The sequence below is a fragment of the Diabrotica undecimpunctata genome, chromosome 5, assembly GCF_040954645.1.
Source record: "Diabrotica undecimpunctata isolate CICGRU chromosome 5, icDiaUnde3, whole genome shotgun sequence".
NCBI lineage: Eukaryota > Metazoa > Arthropoda > Insecta > Coleoptera > Chrysomelidae > Diabrotica > Diabrotica undecimpunctata.
This window is the reverse complement of record NC_092807.1, coordinates 134,905,560-134,924,032: the sequence shown is the minus strand read 5'-3', so window position 1 is coordinate 134,924,032 and position 18,473 is coordinate 134,905,560. Positions and strand designations below refer to the sequence as shown.

Below are 18,473 nucleotides of genomic sequence, written 5' to 3'. Positions count from 1 at the left end.
AATTTATGAATTCCATGGTTTAAAATATTTTGTGGGTAGTGGTTATATTTATTAATTTACTAAACTGGTTACCAAATTACAAATAGGAAAATTCGATAAAATGGATCAAAGTTTTGACTCAGATTCAACTTTCTGCTCATTGATTGAAGACAACAAAACCAGAAAACTTATAGAAATACCAAATGAATTAACGATTCAATATATTTTCGATAAAATTCAATCTCATTTGGCAGGTAAACACTTGTTAGGTAGTGCTGTAATAATTAAGTACATGAAGGCTATATCAAAAATAAAAGCAACAGCTCTTGATGGTAAAAAGACGATAGCATCTTTAGAAAAGATTTTACATAATATTTACAAGAATTCTATAATTAGAGACAAATTAATCAATTACAAAAAATTAGGTACAAGCCAGCAAGATCAAATTATTAATTCTGTTGTACAAGTTGGAAAAAGAGAGGAAAATTATAAAAATTGTTTAAAACCCTTTCGATTAGAATGTATGGATGAGGGAAAATCTGTATCTTTTAAAACAAATATATCCAACCAAAATTTTATTTCCACTAACTCAGAAAACAATGTGGGCGAATTAAATTTTTCTTTGGATAAAGCCCTTATGTCACACACATCATTAGAAAGCAAATTTCGACTAGCAAGCATTAAAAACATTTTACCTGACGACAAAAACATTTCTGCCCAAGATTCAACAAATATCCTTTCTAAGCGGATGGTGTTTAAAACTAGCACAAAATCAAGAATATGTGAAATATCTAGGGATATGACAAAGGATTCAAATAGTAAGGATATTGTTGGGGAAAATAACAAAAGCATTGAAGATCTGAACAGTGTTACTAAACATTCAGGTTGGAAGGATTTACCTAACACTGTCTTACAAACCAACCATGAGAATAAACAAAATTCCTTTTTTAAAAGAGTCAAATATGAAGAATGTCAACAATATTATGAAATGCTAGGTCAGACCATAGAAAAAGAATTGGTTTCTCAATTAGTATCAAAAGATTTAGATGAATTACAAATAAAAACAATTCTCCAACAAAGTATCAACCTATGTCAAGAAATCTCAAGGGATTTTCAAGAAATATTTTTAATAAATGTCTCTTCACACTCCTTGGCTGAAGAGGAAGTGGCTGATTTAAGTTATTTAGATTGGAGAATCATTTAAAATTTAGTAATTAGTTGAACAGAATGTTAATTTAATGACATCTTTCTCACAAAACTTTTGTAAATTTCTTGACTGATCTAAGTCCAGGTTAATGTATAAAGAGCTTTAACAGTTAAATAGTTCATCAGAATTGTATTACTTCTCTTAACTGCACACCAGAATATGTGGTGCTTGCCATGTTTCCTTTTTTTAATACCTTTTTAGTTTTTGTAAATTTGTAAGTTTATGTAAATATGTAAAATAATTTTTCACTTATATCAACTAAAAGTCCTTTTGATGCCAATTCTATGGTTATTTTCACCTCAGATAAATCAAATAAAGTCTACCTAAATCAAGTGCACAAAAGTTCTAATATTGTTCAAAATAAGCTAAGTTCAAAACTGTTTATACTTATGTTTAGACTAGCTAGAAGATTTTTAAAAAAAGTTTGGTACCTATAAATTTTCCTTTATAAAATAACTAAATTTTTAAACTGCGTATGTGTTGATATAATCTATCTACATAAAAGGCTAGGATGACAAGTCACACTGTTTGTCCGGTAGGGTACCTACGCCACGGAAAAAATCTGAACTACCAACTGACATTTCAATCTACTGAGTCATTAATTATCAATTAATTATATTAATTACACATTACTATAAATTAATAATACGATTAATTTTTTTCGCACAATTGCCAAAAATATTGGTTGCTTTATATTTAATAGAAACTAATTTAAGCTTAATGTTAGTTTAGATTCGTACACCTAGCGCCACCTAGGAAAGAAATCTGAACTACCAACCAAAATGAATAAACTTATTTGGCAGATAAAATATAAAATATTTATTTAAAGTATAAAATTAAATTATTATCTATCTATATAAAAGGCTGTGATGACAAGTCACACCTTTAGTTTGAAATAATTAACTTTAGATACATATTAATATAATTAATAATTAACTTTAATAATATTTTTAAGGTACGATTTAATACAAAATAATTTAAAGTTTAATGTTAGTTTAGATTTAGAATTCTATCGTCACCTAGAAAAGAAATCTGAACAAATAAAATAAATTAAAATTGTCTGACATATAAAATATTTATTTGCCAAATAAAGTACTAAATAAAAAGTTATCTGGAACATAAATTGGGTTTATTGTAGTTCGTTATTACGTTGTAGGTTATCGCGAAATCAAAAATATAACCTAAATATTGTTGTTTAGTGTAGGTTAGAGACATGGATATTAAAATATTTAATGAAGTCAGAGAGTATTTGTTGTTTGTTTGGGTTTATATGACTGCGGACACTAAATCCATTCGCCAAAGTCAGAGAGTATGAGTAGTATGATGTTTAATGTTTATACACTTAGTGCAAGAATATAATATTTGATGCAGAATTGAACATTTTAATTTTTGTAAGTCCGTGTCAGTATGTTTATATGACGATAACTGCTACTTGTAAACAAGAATCGGCTACACTGTACGGCATCTTGTGGTTACGTCTGCTATAGAGAAGCAGAAATAAATGTACTTATTATACATTCTATGATTTCTGATGAGAAAACGCAAATTAAACGAGTAGTTTTCGGAGGCCGCCAAGTACATTTAAATTTAAGGACATCTGGCGTTTAAACGATGATATCACTCTTCCAAATAATGGAATTTTACTATGTATGTATTATACGTCATTTAATATCATTTTATGGTTTAAAATTTGACAATTATCGATCATTTCAAAGTTTAAAAATAGGTTTGTTGTGTTCTACCCGTTCTACCAATGACGTATAATTTGTCATCCCGTCCACTATACCTACATTTCCGTCATTGTGTTTTACACAGTAGTCAAGAATGGTTGACTCGTTTACTGTGTTTAGTCGGTGGTTTAGTGTCCTTGCACAGTAGCCAGTTCACGATAGCCAATTCCGACAGGGGGCGCTCAAGATTTCAAAGATGGACGATAACTTCGGGAAAACAAATCATTTTGTCATTTGATCTCGAAGCTATAAAACGGATAATATAAATCATTTACAGTGTGTTGTGCCAAAGTAAAAGTTGGAGTACGTTCTTTAAAGTTTATTTGTTTGTGATTCGTGTTAATACATGCGGTAATTGACTCCCAAATCTGAATAAAAATAAAATTAGATGTTTGTTTTTTTTACAGTATGTCTGAAGCACGGGAAGTAAAATTTACATTATCTCAATTATTTTTGTGGTTGCAAGGTCGGCAAAGATCTTTAGTTGAGGGTGAGGCAGTTTTTGGAGCTGGCCACGTTATATTTTGTAAATTACGCCTTACGTTTTCTACCAATAACTTCATGAGACCTTTGCGGCAATTTAGCTGATGGAACAGCATTTTTCAGTCTTCTAAATTTAGTTTCAGGTGTTACTATAAAGTAAATTAGATACAAATATATTAAAATATAAATAATATTTTAATCAACACTTATTTGGAAAGTAATCGTTCTAAGTAAAATGTAAACTGCACAGGCATGTACTTGGTTATAGGTCTGCCAATTCGCAAAATGCATTGCCAAATTTTTCTCATATTCTCGTCCAGTGGAAACTGGAACTGGAAAGCGGCATTTTTGTTGTGAATTATATTAGGATGAACATTGAGGAACACTGCAATAGTGTTTTGAAGTCAAAGTCATTGTTAATTACAATATACACCGGTCGCTAAATATGTATACAAATTAATGACAATTTCAATGTTTACCAGATTACAACAGATGTTTGCAATTAATCTCGAAAGAGACAAATATTTACTCGTTTATTGCTTCATATAAATTAAAAATTGCAGAATTCATAAAACAGTATAATCAAAATGTGCTTTTTAAAAGCTTTTATTTATCTCTTTATATTTGAAGCATACAATACTGCCAAACCAAAATATTTTTGACATTTGCGGCTATATTCAGCATAGATAAAGAATATTTATATTTCAGTAATATATATTTTTTATCTATGATATATATTCAGCTTGTACTTTCGGTAAACTCAACCCTCAAAACTTTTTCATTTTTATACGTTAACATTTTGCTTCCTCTGCTGCTTTTTCTTTTAAGTAGTGTTTTCACGATAATACCATCATAATTCAGTGTTATATTTCTATGAAATATAGTTTAAATTAAAGACAGTCTAAACTTATTTTATTGATACATGCATTTTATTGCTATTTTTATAAAACAACATGCTTTATTATTTACACAAACTTGTAAAATTGTTGTAGTAACTATTAGAATACTTAGATATTGCAAAAAGCGGAAAGATTCTGTAAAAAAAATGAAAAAGCGAAAAATACAAAATATCCACACTAAACAAGGTTTGTTTGTTTGGAAAGTGAAACTGACAGTGACAGATGCCAATAAAATCTATGTCATCACTCCCACTCCGGCAGTCCGGCACCGGCAGTCCATTGGTGGAGTATGTGGTTTGTGGTCCGTTGTGTGAGTGACGTGAGTGTGAGTGAGTTTTGCTTACAGTTATAGATAAATTGGAAATTGTGGTAAAATGGATCATAGCTTCGATTTAGATTCAACTTTTTGTTCATTGGTTGACAAAAATAAAAAACCCACACCCAAAAAAACATCAAATATGTCATCCATTAAATGCATTTCCAAAGAAATTCATTCTCACTTGGATGGAAAATATTTGTTAGATAATTCTCGAATCACAAAGTATTTGCAAGTAGTGTCAAAAATAAAACCAAGGACGATTGATGGCAAAAAGAAGATAACATATCTAATGCATATTTTAAATCTGATTTATAAAAAGAATAATATATTTACAGATACCTTACTAACCTCACAAGAATTAAGTACAAGCCAGCAGCATATAATTGAAAATTTTGATTTGTCAGATAAATTAAGAATAGTGGAAAAGTATAAGAATGATTTGAAATCTACAAATTTAGTGAGCGAAGATTTATTTAGTGAAGATTTCACACAAAACAGTAAAACCATAACTATATTTTCAAGTAATCAAACCCAAACAGATATAACTGCAGAACATATAAATGCTTCTCATTCGAAATATCTGGATTACGATAAATCCTTATCGTTTAACACCTCTATGTTAACGAATCAAAATTTTATCTCATCAAATTTAAGTAGTTCAAACAAACTAGAGGGGTTAAGTTTATCTTTAAATGACATCCATATATCAGATGCAGTATTAGAAAGTAAGTCCCCAAAATATACAAACAATAAAAGAAACTTGTCTACCAATAAAACAATTTCTCTTTTAAATAAGTCAAATAAAATTATTTCTAAATCATTAGAGTTTAAAAATGTCAGGAAAACAACAAATGATGAGATACTTAAGGAAATATCTAAAGTTATAACAACATTTTTAAATAATAAAGATGTTATAGGAAACAATGGGAGAATTATTGAATACCTTATGAAGAATGTGAATAGTGGTCACCCAGATGTTAGTAAATTAAGAACTGCCATAAAACAGTTGTATAATACACAATTGGGTATTGTAATGTGTAAACCTGGAGATAAATCTTCTAGTTGGGAAGACTTAGCTGTCTCTACTACACAAATAAATTGTTTTAATCAACGAATTTCATCTTTATTTGATACTCTTGAAAGTGTCAAATGTGAAAAAGATGAGCAGTATTATGAAAACTTAGGCAAGAAGGTAGAAAAAAAATTATCTACTCATTTGGATTTAGAAGGTTTACATGAGTTAAATTTAGAAAAATATATTCAAGGAAGTGTCCTACTGTGCACACAAATATCAAGGGATTTTCAAAAAAGGTTTTCAATATCAAATGTTCCGCAAAACACCTTGGCCAACGAAGAATTAGCTGGTTTAAGTTATTTAGAATGGAGAATTGACTGAAGGCATCAAGTTTAATAAGTTGTTAAATGACATTTTTGTTACAGAATTGTTATAAATTTATATTGACTTAGTAATTGACATTAGTAATACATAAAATGTAGTAAAATCAATAGTGTCTTATTTCCATTATTATAACGCTACAATGTGTATAAGTTTCCTAATTTTCAGTACAACTTTACGTTTTGTAGCTTTATATGAGTATTTTCTTTTTTAATAACCTTATTTTATTTTCCTCACCACAGTAATGTTTTACTTTTCCATAAAACGAGACAGTCTATGGCAGTGTAACATTAAGACTATCTAGGATTATTCCTGTAAGGTTTGTGAGACCTTGTCGTAGTAAAGGACCTTTATGCTCTGTTATGGTCGCTCATTCTGTGGAGTAATCACAAGCGATTGGAAGTTAAGAAAAGCTAAATTCCTAGAATCTGACGACACAGGTTTTGTTAGACTTCTCCCAATTTGCGGTGAGCTGTTTTGTGTCACCATTCATTACCTAAATTCTCGTGGAGACAAGAATCAACCATAAACAGACAAAAAGCAGCCTGTTATCTGAGTAAAATGAAACTACGAAGCGATGCAACGAGAAAAAATTTAACTACAGTGCAACGGGGTAGGGGTTGAACGGGTCATCTGGTAACGGCAGTGACCGGAATATTTACTTTGTGTATTTGAATTTCGTTCCCAGAGACGTGCTTCCACATAGTGGGCGGTTGTCCAAGTACCTTATAATTAAGTGCATGCCACTTGGTTTCTATTGTCGCAGTAGGCAAATCGCTGTTTGTTCGTTGTAATTTTAACCAAAGAAACCAGTATAGTGAAACACTTGAAGACTTCGAAGAAGATGTACTACGGGTTGACACCTTTACAGTTCAGAAAAGTACGTTTGAATTTGCAGAAAAACTGAATATTCACCACAGATTTAACACAGCAAGCAGGGTAGCTGGTAAAGGTTGGCTAGAAGTATTTTTATAAAGAAATCCACCCATTTCAGTGCGAAAACCTGAAGCAACTAGTCTTAACTGAATAAAAGGCTTCAAAAAGACGAAGTGAAAATATTTTTTCGAAAACTGTGAAGTCGTGTTAGAAAAATTTAAATTTAAACCCAACAACATTTATAATATGGACGAAACAGCCATTACAACTGTACAACCAAGATACCAACAAAAATTTTATCAGCAAAAGGACAAAAGAGAATAGGAACTGCAATGTATGGTGAAAGGGTACAAAAGAACTACATTTATTTGTGCTTTCAACGCTACAGGGACTTATATTTCCCCTACTTTTATTTACGCAGGACAACGAATGACACCACTTCTTGAAGAGAATGGACAACCTGAATCTTTTTACAAATATTCCAAAAACGGCTGGACTAATGAGGACTTTTTATTCAGTGGTTAAAACATTTTAAAAAGCATACCAACTCCAGAGAAAATGAACCAGTTTTTCTAATTTTAGACAACCATGGAGGTGGCTATATTATCCTAGAAGATTATGAGTATTGCAAAGAAAACTTCACAACGATGCTGTCGCTGCCCCACCATTCAACTCATCGCCTACAGCCTTTCGATGTCGTTTTCTTTGGACCTCTCAAGAAGGCCTATAACAGGGAATGTGATCTTCTCATCAAAAGCCATCCAACCGAAAGGATTACAGTTTATAAGATTGCGGAACTCTTTAACAAAGCATACACAAACGTTGCCACGGTTGCTAAACCATTCACTGGATTTAAGAACGTGACTGCAATGTCACCATCTCATGGTTTACAAGTGGTGACGTTTCAAGATATTACCCCGGTGCCCGATTTTTCTGCATATAGCTTGCATTGTCGCTTACCATTAATAAAAATTTATCGTATGGTAGACTTTCTGTTACAAAAAAACGGGATGACTCATCTTGAATAAAACGTGTTATGGTCAAATTGTTGATTTTTTACAATTGGTTTGACGCAATAAGGTAACATTTATTATTTACAACTTCGTGTAAAACTCGTATCATTAAATGCGCCATACAGTGCCCCCGTGAATAAGTATTTTCGCCAACTAAAAAAAAATTGAGTTATCAGCAACAGTTTTTCAACTTTTCGTTCGAACGCGGCCCACTAAAAGTGTTAATGCATGTGTCATTTTGTTTGTATATTAGGGTTGTGAATTGTTCAATAGTTTACCTAAAACGTTTTATTACAATAGCAGGTACGCCCAAAATTATTCAAAGAAACAGGTTTTATTACTCGGGGAATTTGATTGAACAATTTCGTGAAAAGGTCGGCACGTTCAGGAAATATTGGCATATATACAATATATAACAACACAATATACATTTTTTTTATAAAAATAATCAGATGTTTTCAATTTCTTGTAAAACTATGAAATTTATGCAAAATAATTGCGCCAGTACCGACGCATTAGTACAAACGATGATCCACTCTTTATAAATATGTTATATAATCTGCAAAATCGTTATGAAGCTTGTTTGCTTGGCGAATACTTTATTTAGCCATTAGAACCTGTTTGAGCTGGCCAATTGGTCGAAACCAAGGCCACTAATCTAAACACACACACACATATATATATATAATGAAAGTAAAAGATTGCATTTCATTTCAATCGGAACTCCACCATTGCTCTACACGTGTTTCGAGTTATTCAACTCATCACCAGGAGCACTTGTGGAAGTTCAAGTGAAATGAAATGCAGTCTAGTATTTGGTCTCTGGACTTCTTGTTACTTCATATAGATGTCGCTGCTAGCGTACCTGGCTGTTATTTTGGTTATAATAACCAAATACTAGACTGCATTTCATTTCAGTTGAACTTTCACAAGTGCTCCTAATGATGAGTTGAATAACTCGAAACACATGTAGAGTAATGGTGGAGTTCCGATTGAAATGAAATGCAATCTTTTACTTTCATATATATATATATATATATATATATATATATATATATATATATATATATATATATATATATATATATATATATATATATATATATATATATATATATATATATATGGTGGTACTTGCAAAGATGGATTTATTTGTCTTCGAAAACAAATCAGTTGCTTTAAATAAAAGACCAAATAGAATTTAACAGAGATATATTTATTTTAGGCCAAAACGAACACATTTATAAATAAAAATAATTAATAAATAAAAAGTGCGCTACAATATTTTTATATACACCCACATTTACGTGCACAAAAACAATTTTAAAACTCTTATCACTTATAAATAATCTTTCTTGATATGTAGAAAAAAAGTTGATATATCGTTTATATTGGTCTGAAGTATTTAAAACTAATTGTCAATAGGAGTTTTCGTTGAAACCAATGCGATATCATCCAAAAATATTTCGCTATTTTTACATAAGCATTGATTAATTGACTATCAAATAATATATATCACATCAATATTACCTTAAGTCCAGGGTTGGCCGATATATTCTCATATATTTTTTACTAGCTATAAATATATATTTATAAATTATATCATCGACTTCACGTAAAAAATGTCTTCAACCAATAACACGTCAGTGTCAATTTGTTAACGAGTAGACAGAATGTCTCTAAAATGATATATTTTCGTGCAAACATAGTACTCGTAAAATAATTTATGTACTGTTTCTTGTACAACTTTTAAACAATGCATGTTGCCCTTATATATTTTTTACTTGAGTTCAAGTATATTTTTCATGTATAAATGTTTCTGTAATTCGAAATTATTTATATAACTCGAACTATTCAGCATCCACAGCCGATAGAATAAATGAAAAAGGTCCAGAAATAACCAAAGAAGAAATTATTCATGCAGTAAAAGCTCAGAAGATCGAAAAAGTCAATATCAGACAATATCAATGTCGAAATACTTAAATTAATTGCAGACAACGAAATTATAATCCTAGACTTGATAACAGCACTATTCAATAAGATATATGACAGGTAAAATACAATCAGAATGGCTAAAATCAACATTTGTAACATTACCAAAAAAATCCAATGCCTCACAATGCGATGACTATCGAATATTAAGCTTGATGTCTCATGTAATTAATACTTTTCTCAGAATCATCCATACACGAATTTACAAGAAGTCTGAGTTTCAGATGAGCGACATTCGGATTTCGAAACGGAATGGGAACACGAGCTCTTTATACCTTAAATTAACACAACGATTCAGAGACATGAATGTAGATGTATATGCAGGTTTTATTGATTATCGAAAAGCATTTACGAAGATATACGAATCCCACGAGGAGTGCGACAAGGTTGTGTCTTATTCCCGCTATTATTCAATCTGTATTCGGAATCTATATTCAGAAAAGCATTAGACGAGGTTTAAGGTAGAATCAAGATTAACGGAACCAGAATAAACAACATCAGGTACTCTGATGATACCGTCTTAATAGCAAGCAGCGCACAATAACTACGTAATATAATAAATGCGGAAGTTCGTCATAGCGGAATCTTCGGTTTATATTTAAACGTTTCCAAAAAAAAATATTATTTTTTTTATTTATTTATTCCCATAAAATTCTATTATTTTCAAAGATACCAACAAACGTACATTTGTATGCCAAGAGACAAATAATAGAACAGGTAACTTCTACAAAACATTTATATATATATATATATATATATATATATATATATATATATATATATATATATATATATATATATATATACACAGGGGGATAATCAAATAATCAAAATTCCGTGGGTACAAAAAGGTATTAAGAGTGATGTACTTGGGCGAATGAGTAAACAAAAAGAATTACTAAGCATAATCAAAGAGAAAAATACAATACTTATATCCTGTGTTGAGAGGTAAAAGATATGAATTACTCCAAATCACATTGGAAGGTAAAGTACAGGTAAATAAGTATACAAGTAAAAGATCGTTAGACCCGAGGAGATCGTTTAACCGCTTATCGGCTCATCCGCAGAAATCTTTCGTGCAGAGGTTTACAAAGCTACAATTGCCATTTGGATCACAAACCTTCGAAAGGAGACGGCACACTAAGAAGAACTCGAACTATCTATTTCCTCTTTCGAGAAATTTAATGTAATTATCAAATGTGAATTTTGGGTTCTAATTTCTTATGCGATCAAATGTGCAACTATAAAAGATGAGAGTATGATAATCAAATAAACGATTCCTTTACAGTAAACATTACATTCGATATCACTTTAATTATTTTATTGCTCGACTAAAAAGTCATTTTACTCCGAAAATAAATTTTTAATACTTTGTACTAAATAATATCAAAAATAAATTGAGTGATATTTTGTTTAAACTATTTTTAATTTCTGCCAGTTATCTATCTATCTATGTATTGTTTCCAAAGATATCTTTCTAAAATGAGGTACAGTGGAATAACTCAACTTAGTTTTGATTGCCCGGATAAAATTAGTCGTTTTTCATTTATGCACGTTTTATGTGAAGTTGACGACTTTTTTTTTATTTATTTAGTTATTTATAGTCTATAAAATACTTTCGAAATCATTACTAACTTGTACAGTCTTTCTCAAAATAAAAACACGCAATACCTTTAAAAAACGAATGTATATTATAACTTGGGCACCACCTTTCCGTTCGTTGGACATACAAATAATTTTTAGAAATCTTGTTAATAATATGTATTGCATAAGAAAGGTTTAACAGCCAAGACACAGTTCTAGGTTGACAATAGTCTTTCAAAGAAAGTCTTAGAAATGTATTGTTTCCATAATAATTTCTTTACAACATACTGGAGTTACTGATCAGTTAGTGATAAAGAAAAAGCTTAAATTTTGAGAAGACGCACACTAATAGTAAATATCAACAAAAATAAGGTCTACATGGACCCTCATCTTCATAATTATAGATAGCCCAGTTCTTGAAGGTGAAAAAGAGATCTACCATGCCAAATACATAGAAAAGTTTATATATAACATTTTCTTATTGTTTAAGTATATCAGTTAACATATAAGCGATAGTTTCTTAAATATGTTAATTGACGCATGTGTAAAATATTGTGAGAATTTACCTATTACAGAAAATAATTATTTAATTTTTAGAGCTCCTGTAGCTTCGTTTGCTGTTGTTTGAATGATATATTTAAAAATTATTTTGTAATATATATACTATGTTTCCATTTTATACGTTATGCGTGATATGTACACACTATCAGCTATTGCATAAATCTTTATGTCAATCACTTAAAATCGTATGTATTCGAGAATAAACACTACAGTAGTAGAAGCCATTTGCTTTTCAGTTACTCCTTTTCTCTTGATACAATTCTTAAATATAGTCTCATTTAAATATAAACATTTTATATGCCAAGAGATAGAACAATCTTCGAAACGGTGAATGCTAAATTTTTTAAATTAATTTGTTGCTCCAAAAGCAAAATAAGGAAAAATCGTTGATTGTTTATAACTTTTTACTCCAGAACCTCTAAAAATCATACGAACAAGCTGAATTTTGACGAGAATATTAATTTTGGGACCCCAAAAAAGATGCAAAAAAGTTTACTACATTTACCCCCGGGCTTCCCCCTAAAATCTCCAGCCCAGGGAGTGGGTTAAAAACGCAAACAAATCGATTTACCAAGAATCTGTACACAGTAGAAAAAATATTTCAAATGTACAATGTAGCTGAGATAATTTTAAACAAAAATGTTTATAAGCATTTTTTGTGTAGAATGAACCGTTCTCGTAGAGACAACGCTTGAAGCGACCGTCGATTTGGCATGTCAGTTACGCGCGCGAAATCAATGTTCAATAAAATTTGTATCAGCTCTACGGTAACAATTCGATATCTTTTGATTCAAGTGACCTATCGACAAAAATCAAGATTAGTTTTAACGGTAAAGAGTTCAGCTTTCGTATGCAGTTTTTGTATTTTGCCGCATAAACTCAGATTTTATACAGATGTTAAATAAATAAACGTGGCGCGATTTTTGCCATTTTTTATGATTCTCACGAGATTAATACAATCTTTCCCTTTCATTGACTACACCAACAACACCCAAAACCGTCTTCTTAAATGCATTTTCCGTGACGTGTGATCGTTCCTAATGTAAAATAATAAATTCTGCGTTTTTTATTCATATTTCAAATGCCTCATATTTGTTACCACAACTCAAAATTGAAATTTCATGACATAGGTTTTTAAGATTGATCTCTAAAAATGGAAATTTTACTACAACTACCTTTATTTATTTAACAACTGTATAAAATCTGAACTCTTTACCTTTAAAACGCATCTTGATTTTTGTCGATAAGTCACTTGAATCAAAAGATATCGAATTTTTACCGTCGAGCTGATACAAATTATTGAACACTGATTTCGCTCGCGTAACTTACATGCTTCAAGAGTTGTTTCTAAGAGAATGGTTCATTCTACACAAAAAATGCTTATAAATATTTTTGTTTAAAATTATCTCGGCTACATTTTTTATTTAACCGTCCATCACTCGCACCGTTAGAAAAAATCTAACATTTTTAAATATTTCGCCATAATTTTTGAAATATTGCTTCTTTGGGTTCTGCAACCAGGAATATTCTGAGAATTCCACGGGTACAAAGAGTTTATAATGTTGAGGTACTTCGTCGCCTGTGTAAACAAAAAGAATTACTAAGAACAATCAAAGAGAGGAAAATGCAATACTTGGGTAATGTGTTGAGAAGCGAAAGATATGAATTATTTCAAGTTATACTGAAAGGAATAGTACAGGGCAAAAGATCAGTAGGAAGACGCCAGAACTCGTGGCTGAAAGACCTGAGGAGATGGTTCGACCGCTCATCCGCAGAAATCTTTCGCGCAGCAGTTTCCAAAACTACAATTGCCATTTGGATCGCCAACCTTCGAGAGGAGACGGCGCCATGAGAAGAAGAACCAGGAATACTCCTATCAAGACTCGTATAAGACTATGTTAAATAATGGTGGGAGTACCTATTATCTTATAGCCGGCAGCAGTTGTTGTTAGTTCAAATCTAACACGCGAGCGATCGCGTTCGTCGGAGCGTTAGAAAAAATATACGCGAGTGTTAAAGTGTGTTGATTTTTAGATAGATCACTTTATAAAAACTATAATATTATCATAAAAAGGTAAGACTTTTAGTGAAATACCTATAGATTGTGGAACATCCGTTATTATAAGCGCTATTTTGGTTGATCGCAGGTAAATATGGACAAGAAAATTTAAAACCAGTTACTAAAATGATATGAAGAGATAGACAGCGATGTGGAACCACTAGATTCTGATAAGGACTTAAGTGATGTTCGTTCTGAACACAGTATCCACAATAAAGATTCTGCGCAGTCCGCACAAGATCTACAAAGTGATTCTGAAGATGCCATGGAAAAAAGCGGCCAAGATGATGGTTATCCAAGATTTTATGGCAAAGATAAAACACCACGGTTAAAACATAAGAAACACACTCCCAAAGGTAAGACCAAAGCTTATAATATTGCTACGAACTTACCGGGGGTAAAAGCAAAAGACGCCAAAACCATATTAGAATGCTGGAAACTGTTTTTCTCGGATGCTATGATCAATAATATTGTAAAATATACAAATAAAAAACTGGATATGATGAGAGTATTTTATACTCGCCCTAGGGATTGTCCTGCTGTTGACTACGAGGAAATGCAAGCATTTATCGGACTTTTGTTCCTTGCTGGGGTAAAGAGAGTGCAACATTTAAATACTGATGAACTCTGGAAATTAGATGGCACAGCTCCAGATATTTTTGCAGCTACTATGTCCAAGAAAAGATTTCACCACATAATTCAAGCTGTAAGATTTGACGACGCCACTAAGAGGCAAGAAAATTCGGCAGTTGATAATCTTGCACCCATTCGAGAAATATATGAAATGTTTGTCAATAACTGTTTATCTGCATACACTACAGTAGCTAGCCTATACAGTATATAGCCAATAAGCCAGCGAAATACGGAATCAAGATTTATGCCTTGGTGGACGCTAGAACATTTTTCAAACAAAATCTCGAAATTTACCCCGGCAAACAACCTGAAGGACCATATCAACTACCCAACGATGCATCTAATGTAGTAAAAAGACTTATATGACCCATAAGTGGAACCGGTCGAAATGTAACTACGGATAATTACTTTTCCTCTGTACCCGATCATTGCTTGACAACGACAGATACTTTGCGTAAAAACAAACAACAAATTCCCCCTGAGTTGACAAACGTAAAAGGACGACCTTTATGTAGTAGCATGTTTGTGACATCATATGTGACAAAAAAAAAATAAGAATGTACTACTACTTTCAACACTACACAGCGATGGTTTCATTGACAAAAACACCAAAGAGCATACCATGAAACCAAAGATTATTACTGATTACAACCTCACAAAAGGCGGAGTGGATGTTGTTGATAAAATGAAGGCAGAATACTCGGTGACTCGATTTAGCAATCGCTGGCCGTTTACTGTTTTTTGCAGCCTACTAAATATTTCAATTATAAACAGCTAAATAATTTACAACAATAACACTAATATTGTAACATTTCGAAGAAGCTACATTGCGGAGCTTGGCAAGCAACTTTTAATGTACCATCTTCAACGACGTTCCAATATCCCAAATCTGACTTTTCAGTTGAGACTCAGGATCCAAAATATAACTGGAGAAAAGCCATCAGTTTCTCAAGAGGCAACTCCAACTATAAAACCAAGATGTTCTTTTTGCCCTGTAAGGAAGAACAGATTTACCCAACATTATTGTACTAACTGTAAGTTGCCGATATGTAAATTAATATGTTCAGCAAAATTCAGCTTGTTCGTATGATTTTTAGGGGTCAACTCTCTGACGACTGGACGACTATTTGTGTCATTACTCTCAAAGGAGTTTTACAATGCTTAAGGAATCCTCAAAATTTCAGCTCAATCCATTAATTAGTTTAAAAGTTTATTTAAATTGTTTATGATACAGATCATTTTGTTTTGTAATAACATCTGACATAAAATAATAATTTTTAGTTTCCCCCTTCACACGGTGCGATATCTTCATTTCAGCCTCATTTTTTAACACTCACAGAAAATGCTGTTTAAGTATATTTTTAAAGAATTTTCATATTCAAACTATAAGCTTTATTTTTAAAATGAGACTAATTACGTTTCTTCTTAATTATTATAAACAAATTAGCCGAGAATTTAAAAAAAAATCCCTCATTTTTACCTAATCGTCCTAGAATAACTTTTTTTGTTAAATTCGTGTAGAATCATCAGCCATTTCAATGTGAAAAAATATTTCGTCTACAAGTAATAGTTTAAAAGTTATTCTAATTGTTTATAAGTTAAATATTAAAAGTAAAAGTATTCGCCATTCATACAGTAGCAGTAGAATTACCATATCTATTATTTTATGTCTTTATTTTATTACAAAAAAATGACCTATGCAAAAGTGTCCGAAAACAATGGATTTAAACATTAATCAAGCTATATATATATATATATATATATATATATATATATATATATATATATATATATATATATATATATATATATATATATATATATATATATATATAAACTTTTTTATATATTTGAAGAAAAACTACCTATTTACTGAGCTAAACATAATTTTGTATAAATACCATAAAAATAAGGAACATGGATAAAATAGTCCATAATACCACAGTAAACAGTCAATTTTTTACAATGAGTTTTGCTCAACCCTGTATATAAATTCGTATGCATTTAAAAACTAAATTTTCCTCTGACTTTAAAAAATCCGAGAGAGTTTCTGTTGTGGATAACCGATGCTATACCGACATAGTTCTCCAAAAGGATATTATGCTGAAGGATCACAGCGTTCTCCTTCCATTTTTGTACAGATACACATAAATTTTCGATAAAGAGATCCAAGTCGTAAACGCTTCGAAGTCTTTCATCAGTGCAGTCTGAAAATAAGACAAAAATATAACTAATTCGAGTATACGTGTCTGGAACTGAAATAGCAAAATACTATAGATAAAGTCACGTTGAGATGGCAGTGTACGGATATAGGATAACAGCGTTGCCAATTCTACTGACATTGTAAGTTTTGCTACTTTTGTAAAATAAGCAGGGCCAAACTCACGGTAAACTAAGATATGTTTAGGTAAGTTAAAGTTGTTAATAGAAAATTCGTGAATGAAATAAATGGTAATAATTCCTAAAATGCTTTTATACATAATACCGCAGTTAATAGGGAAAAAAATATGAAAAATATTCTACAGGTTTTTTAATGTTCTAAACGGTAGATAAGGGATAACTGATGATAATTCCTTGAAGAATTACAGCCAATTTTGCTTTGTTTATTTTTTAAAGAAAGATGAAGTTTGGAAAAAATCATTTTTTTGCCTATTTTGTTCCTCGTGCATTTTAGGGAAAAATGTTTCAAATAAATGTTGCAGATCTTAAACAGTTTTTTAATTTTTTAATTTGTAAATTAAAATACATAAACAAATGACTGAGATAATTGCAAAAAACCCCTAATTGAGGCCCCTAGAACACAAGGGTGTAAGTGCAGTTGCTTATCACTTAGCAACTGATATCTAACAACAGGCACGTACTTTTGGCTTCAAACTTTCTACATTAACAACAATAACACCATCAAAAATTTTACATGTCATTGAAAACATGCTGAAAACTGAAAAAGTGCTACCTAGGTTTTTAAATTTATATCGAACTTTGAACAAAGATTTTTCAAAACTTTGTTTTTGGCACTTACACCCCTTGTGTTCTAGGGGCCTCAATTGTGCACTAATTTATTAAATGTTCATAACTTTATTTTTTGCATAATGACGTCTAATATAACTACTTGAAATTATGTCGATTAATGAGTTATTTAAGTGTGCTACATTTCAACCAGATCAACTAAATATTTTATTACCTTTACTGAGAAAAGAATACCCCCGAAAAACAATTTTCAATCATCTTCATTTTCATAATCTAGTTCATCTTCAGAGTCATCGTTTAATGAAATTCTAATAGGTTCAATGTCATCTTGAATGTTGTCTACTGTCCAAAAATTATTCTCCAATTTTATAACATGGTTGACGTAATTTTTCCAATGTCCATTGTTCTGTACTTTATCATAACCTTCATAAATCAATGTTTTAACGTCGTTTTGTTTGAAACTTGAATTCTTAGAGGACACGTACCGTTTCACTTCACTCCACACCATTTCTATTGGGTTCAGTTCACAGTGATAAGGCGGAAGTCTTAAGATATGTACATCTACGCGGCATTGTTCGTCACTGTGATTCCTGTATTTTTCACCAATACAATCAATTTTGTATTTGTCATAAATATTTTTAAATACATTAGCAGTTTCCAGAAGTTCATTTTTTAAGTAATCTTCTTCAAAATAAATGTCCTTTTCATAGAGCCACTCCTTAATTTGACGTTTCACCCAATATTGTTTGGGAAAATTTAATTTCCTAGAGTGATA

At 31.1% G+C, this 18,473-nt stretch overlaps 1 protein-coding gene across 4 annotated transcripts in view; it reads right to left on the bottom strand.

The window, feature by feature from the left end:
* Positions 1 to 9,097: 9,097 nt before the first annotated feature.
* Positions 9,098 to 18,473, bottom strand: part of LOC140441820 (tumor protein p63-regulated gene 1 protein-like) — a 104,230-nt gene continuing 94,854 nt past the window's right edge. For all 4 annotated transcript variants that reach the window (XM_072532755.1, XM_072532757.1, XM_072532756.1 and 1 more), the window contains one exon: positions 9,098 to 16,938. In XM_072532755.1, coding sequence (XP_072388856.1) covers positions 16,736 to 16,938 — 203 coding nt within the window. In that variant the 3' untranslated portion in view covers positions 9,098 to 16,735. The remainder of the gene's footprint in view (positions 16,939 to 18,473) is intronic.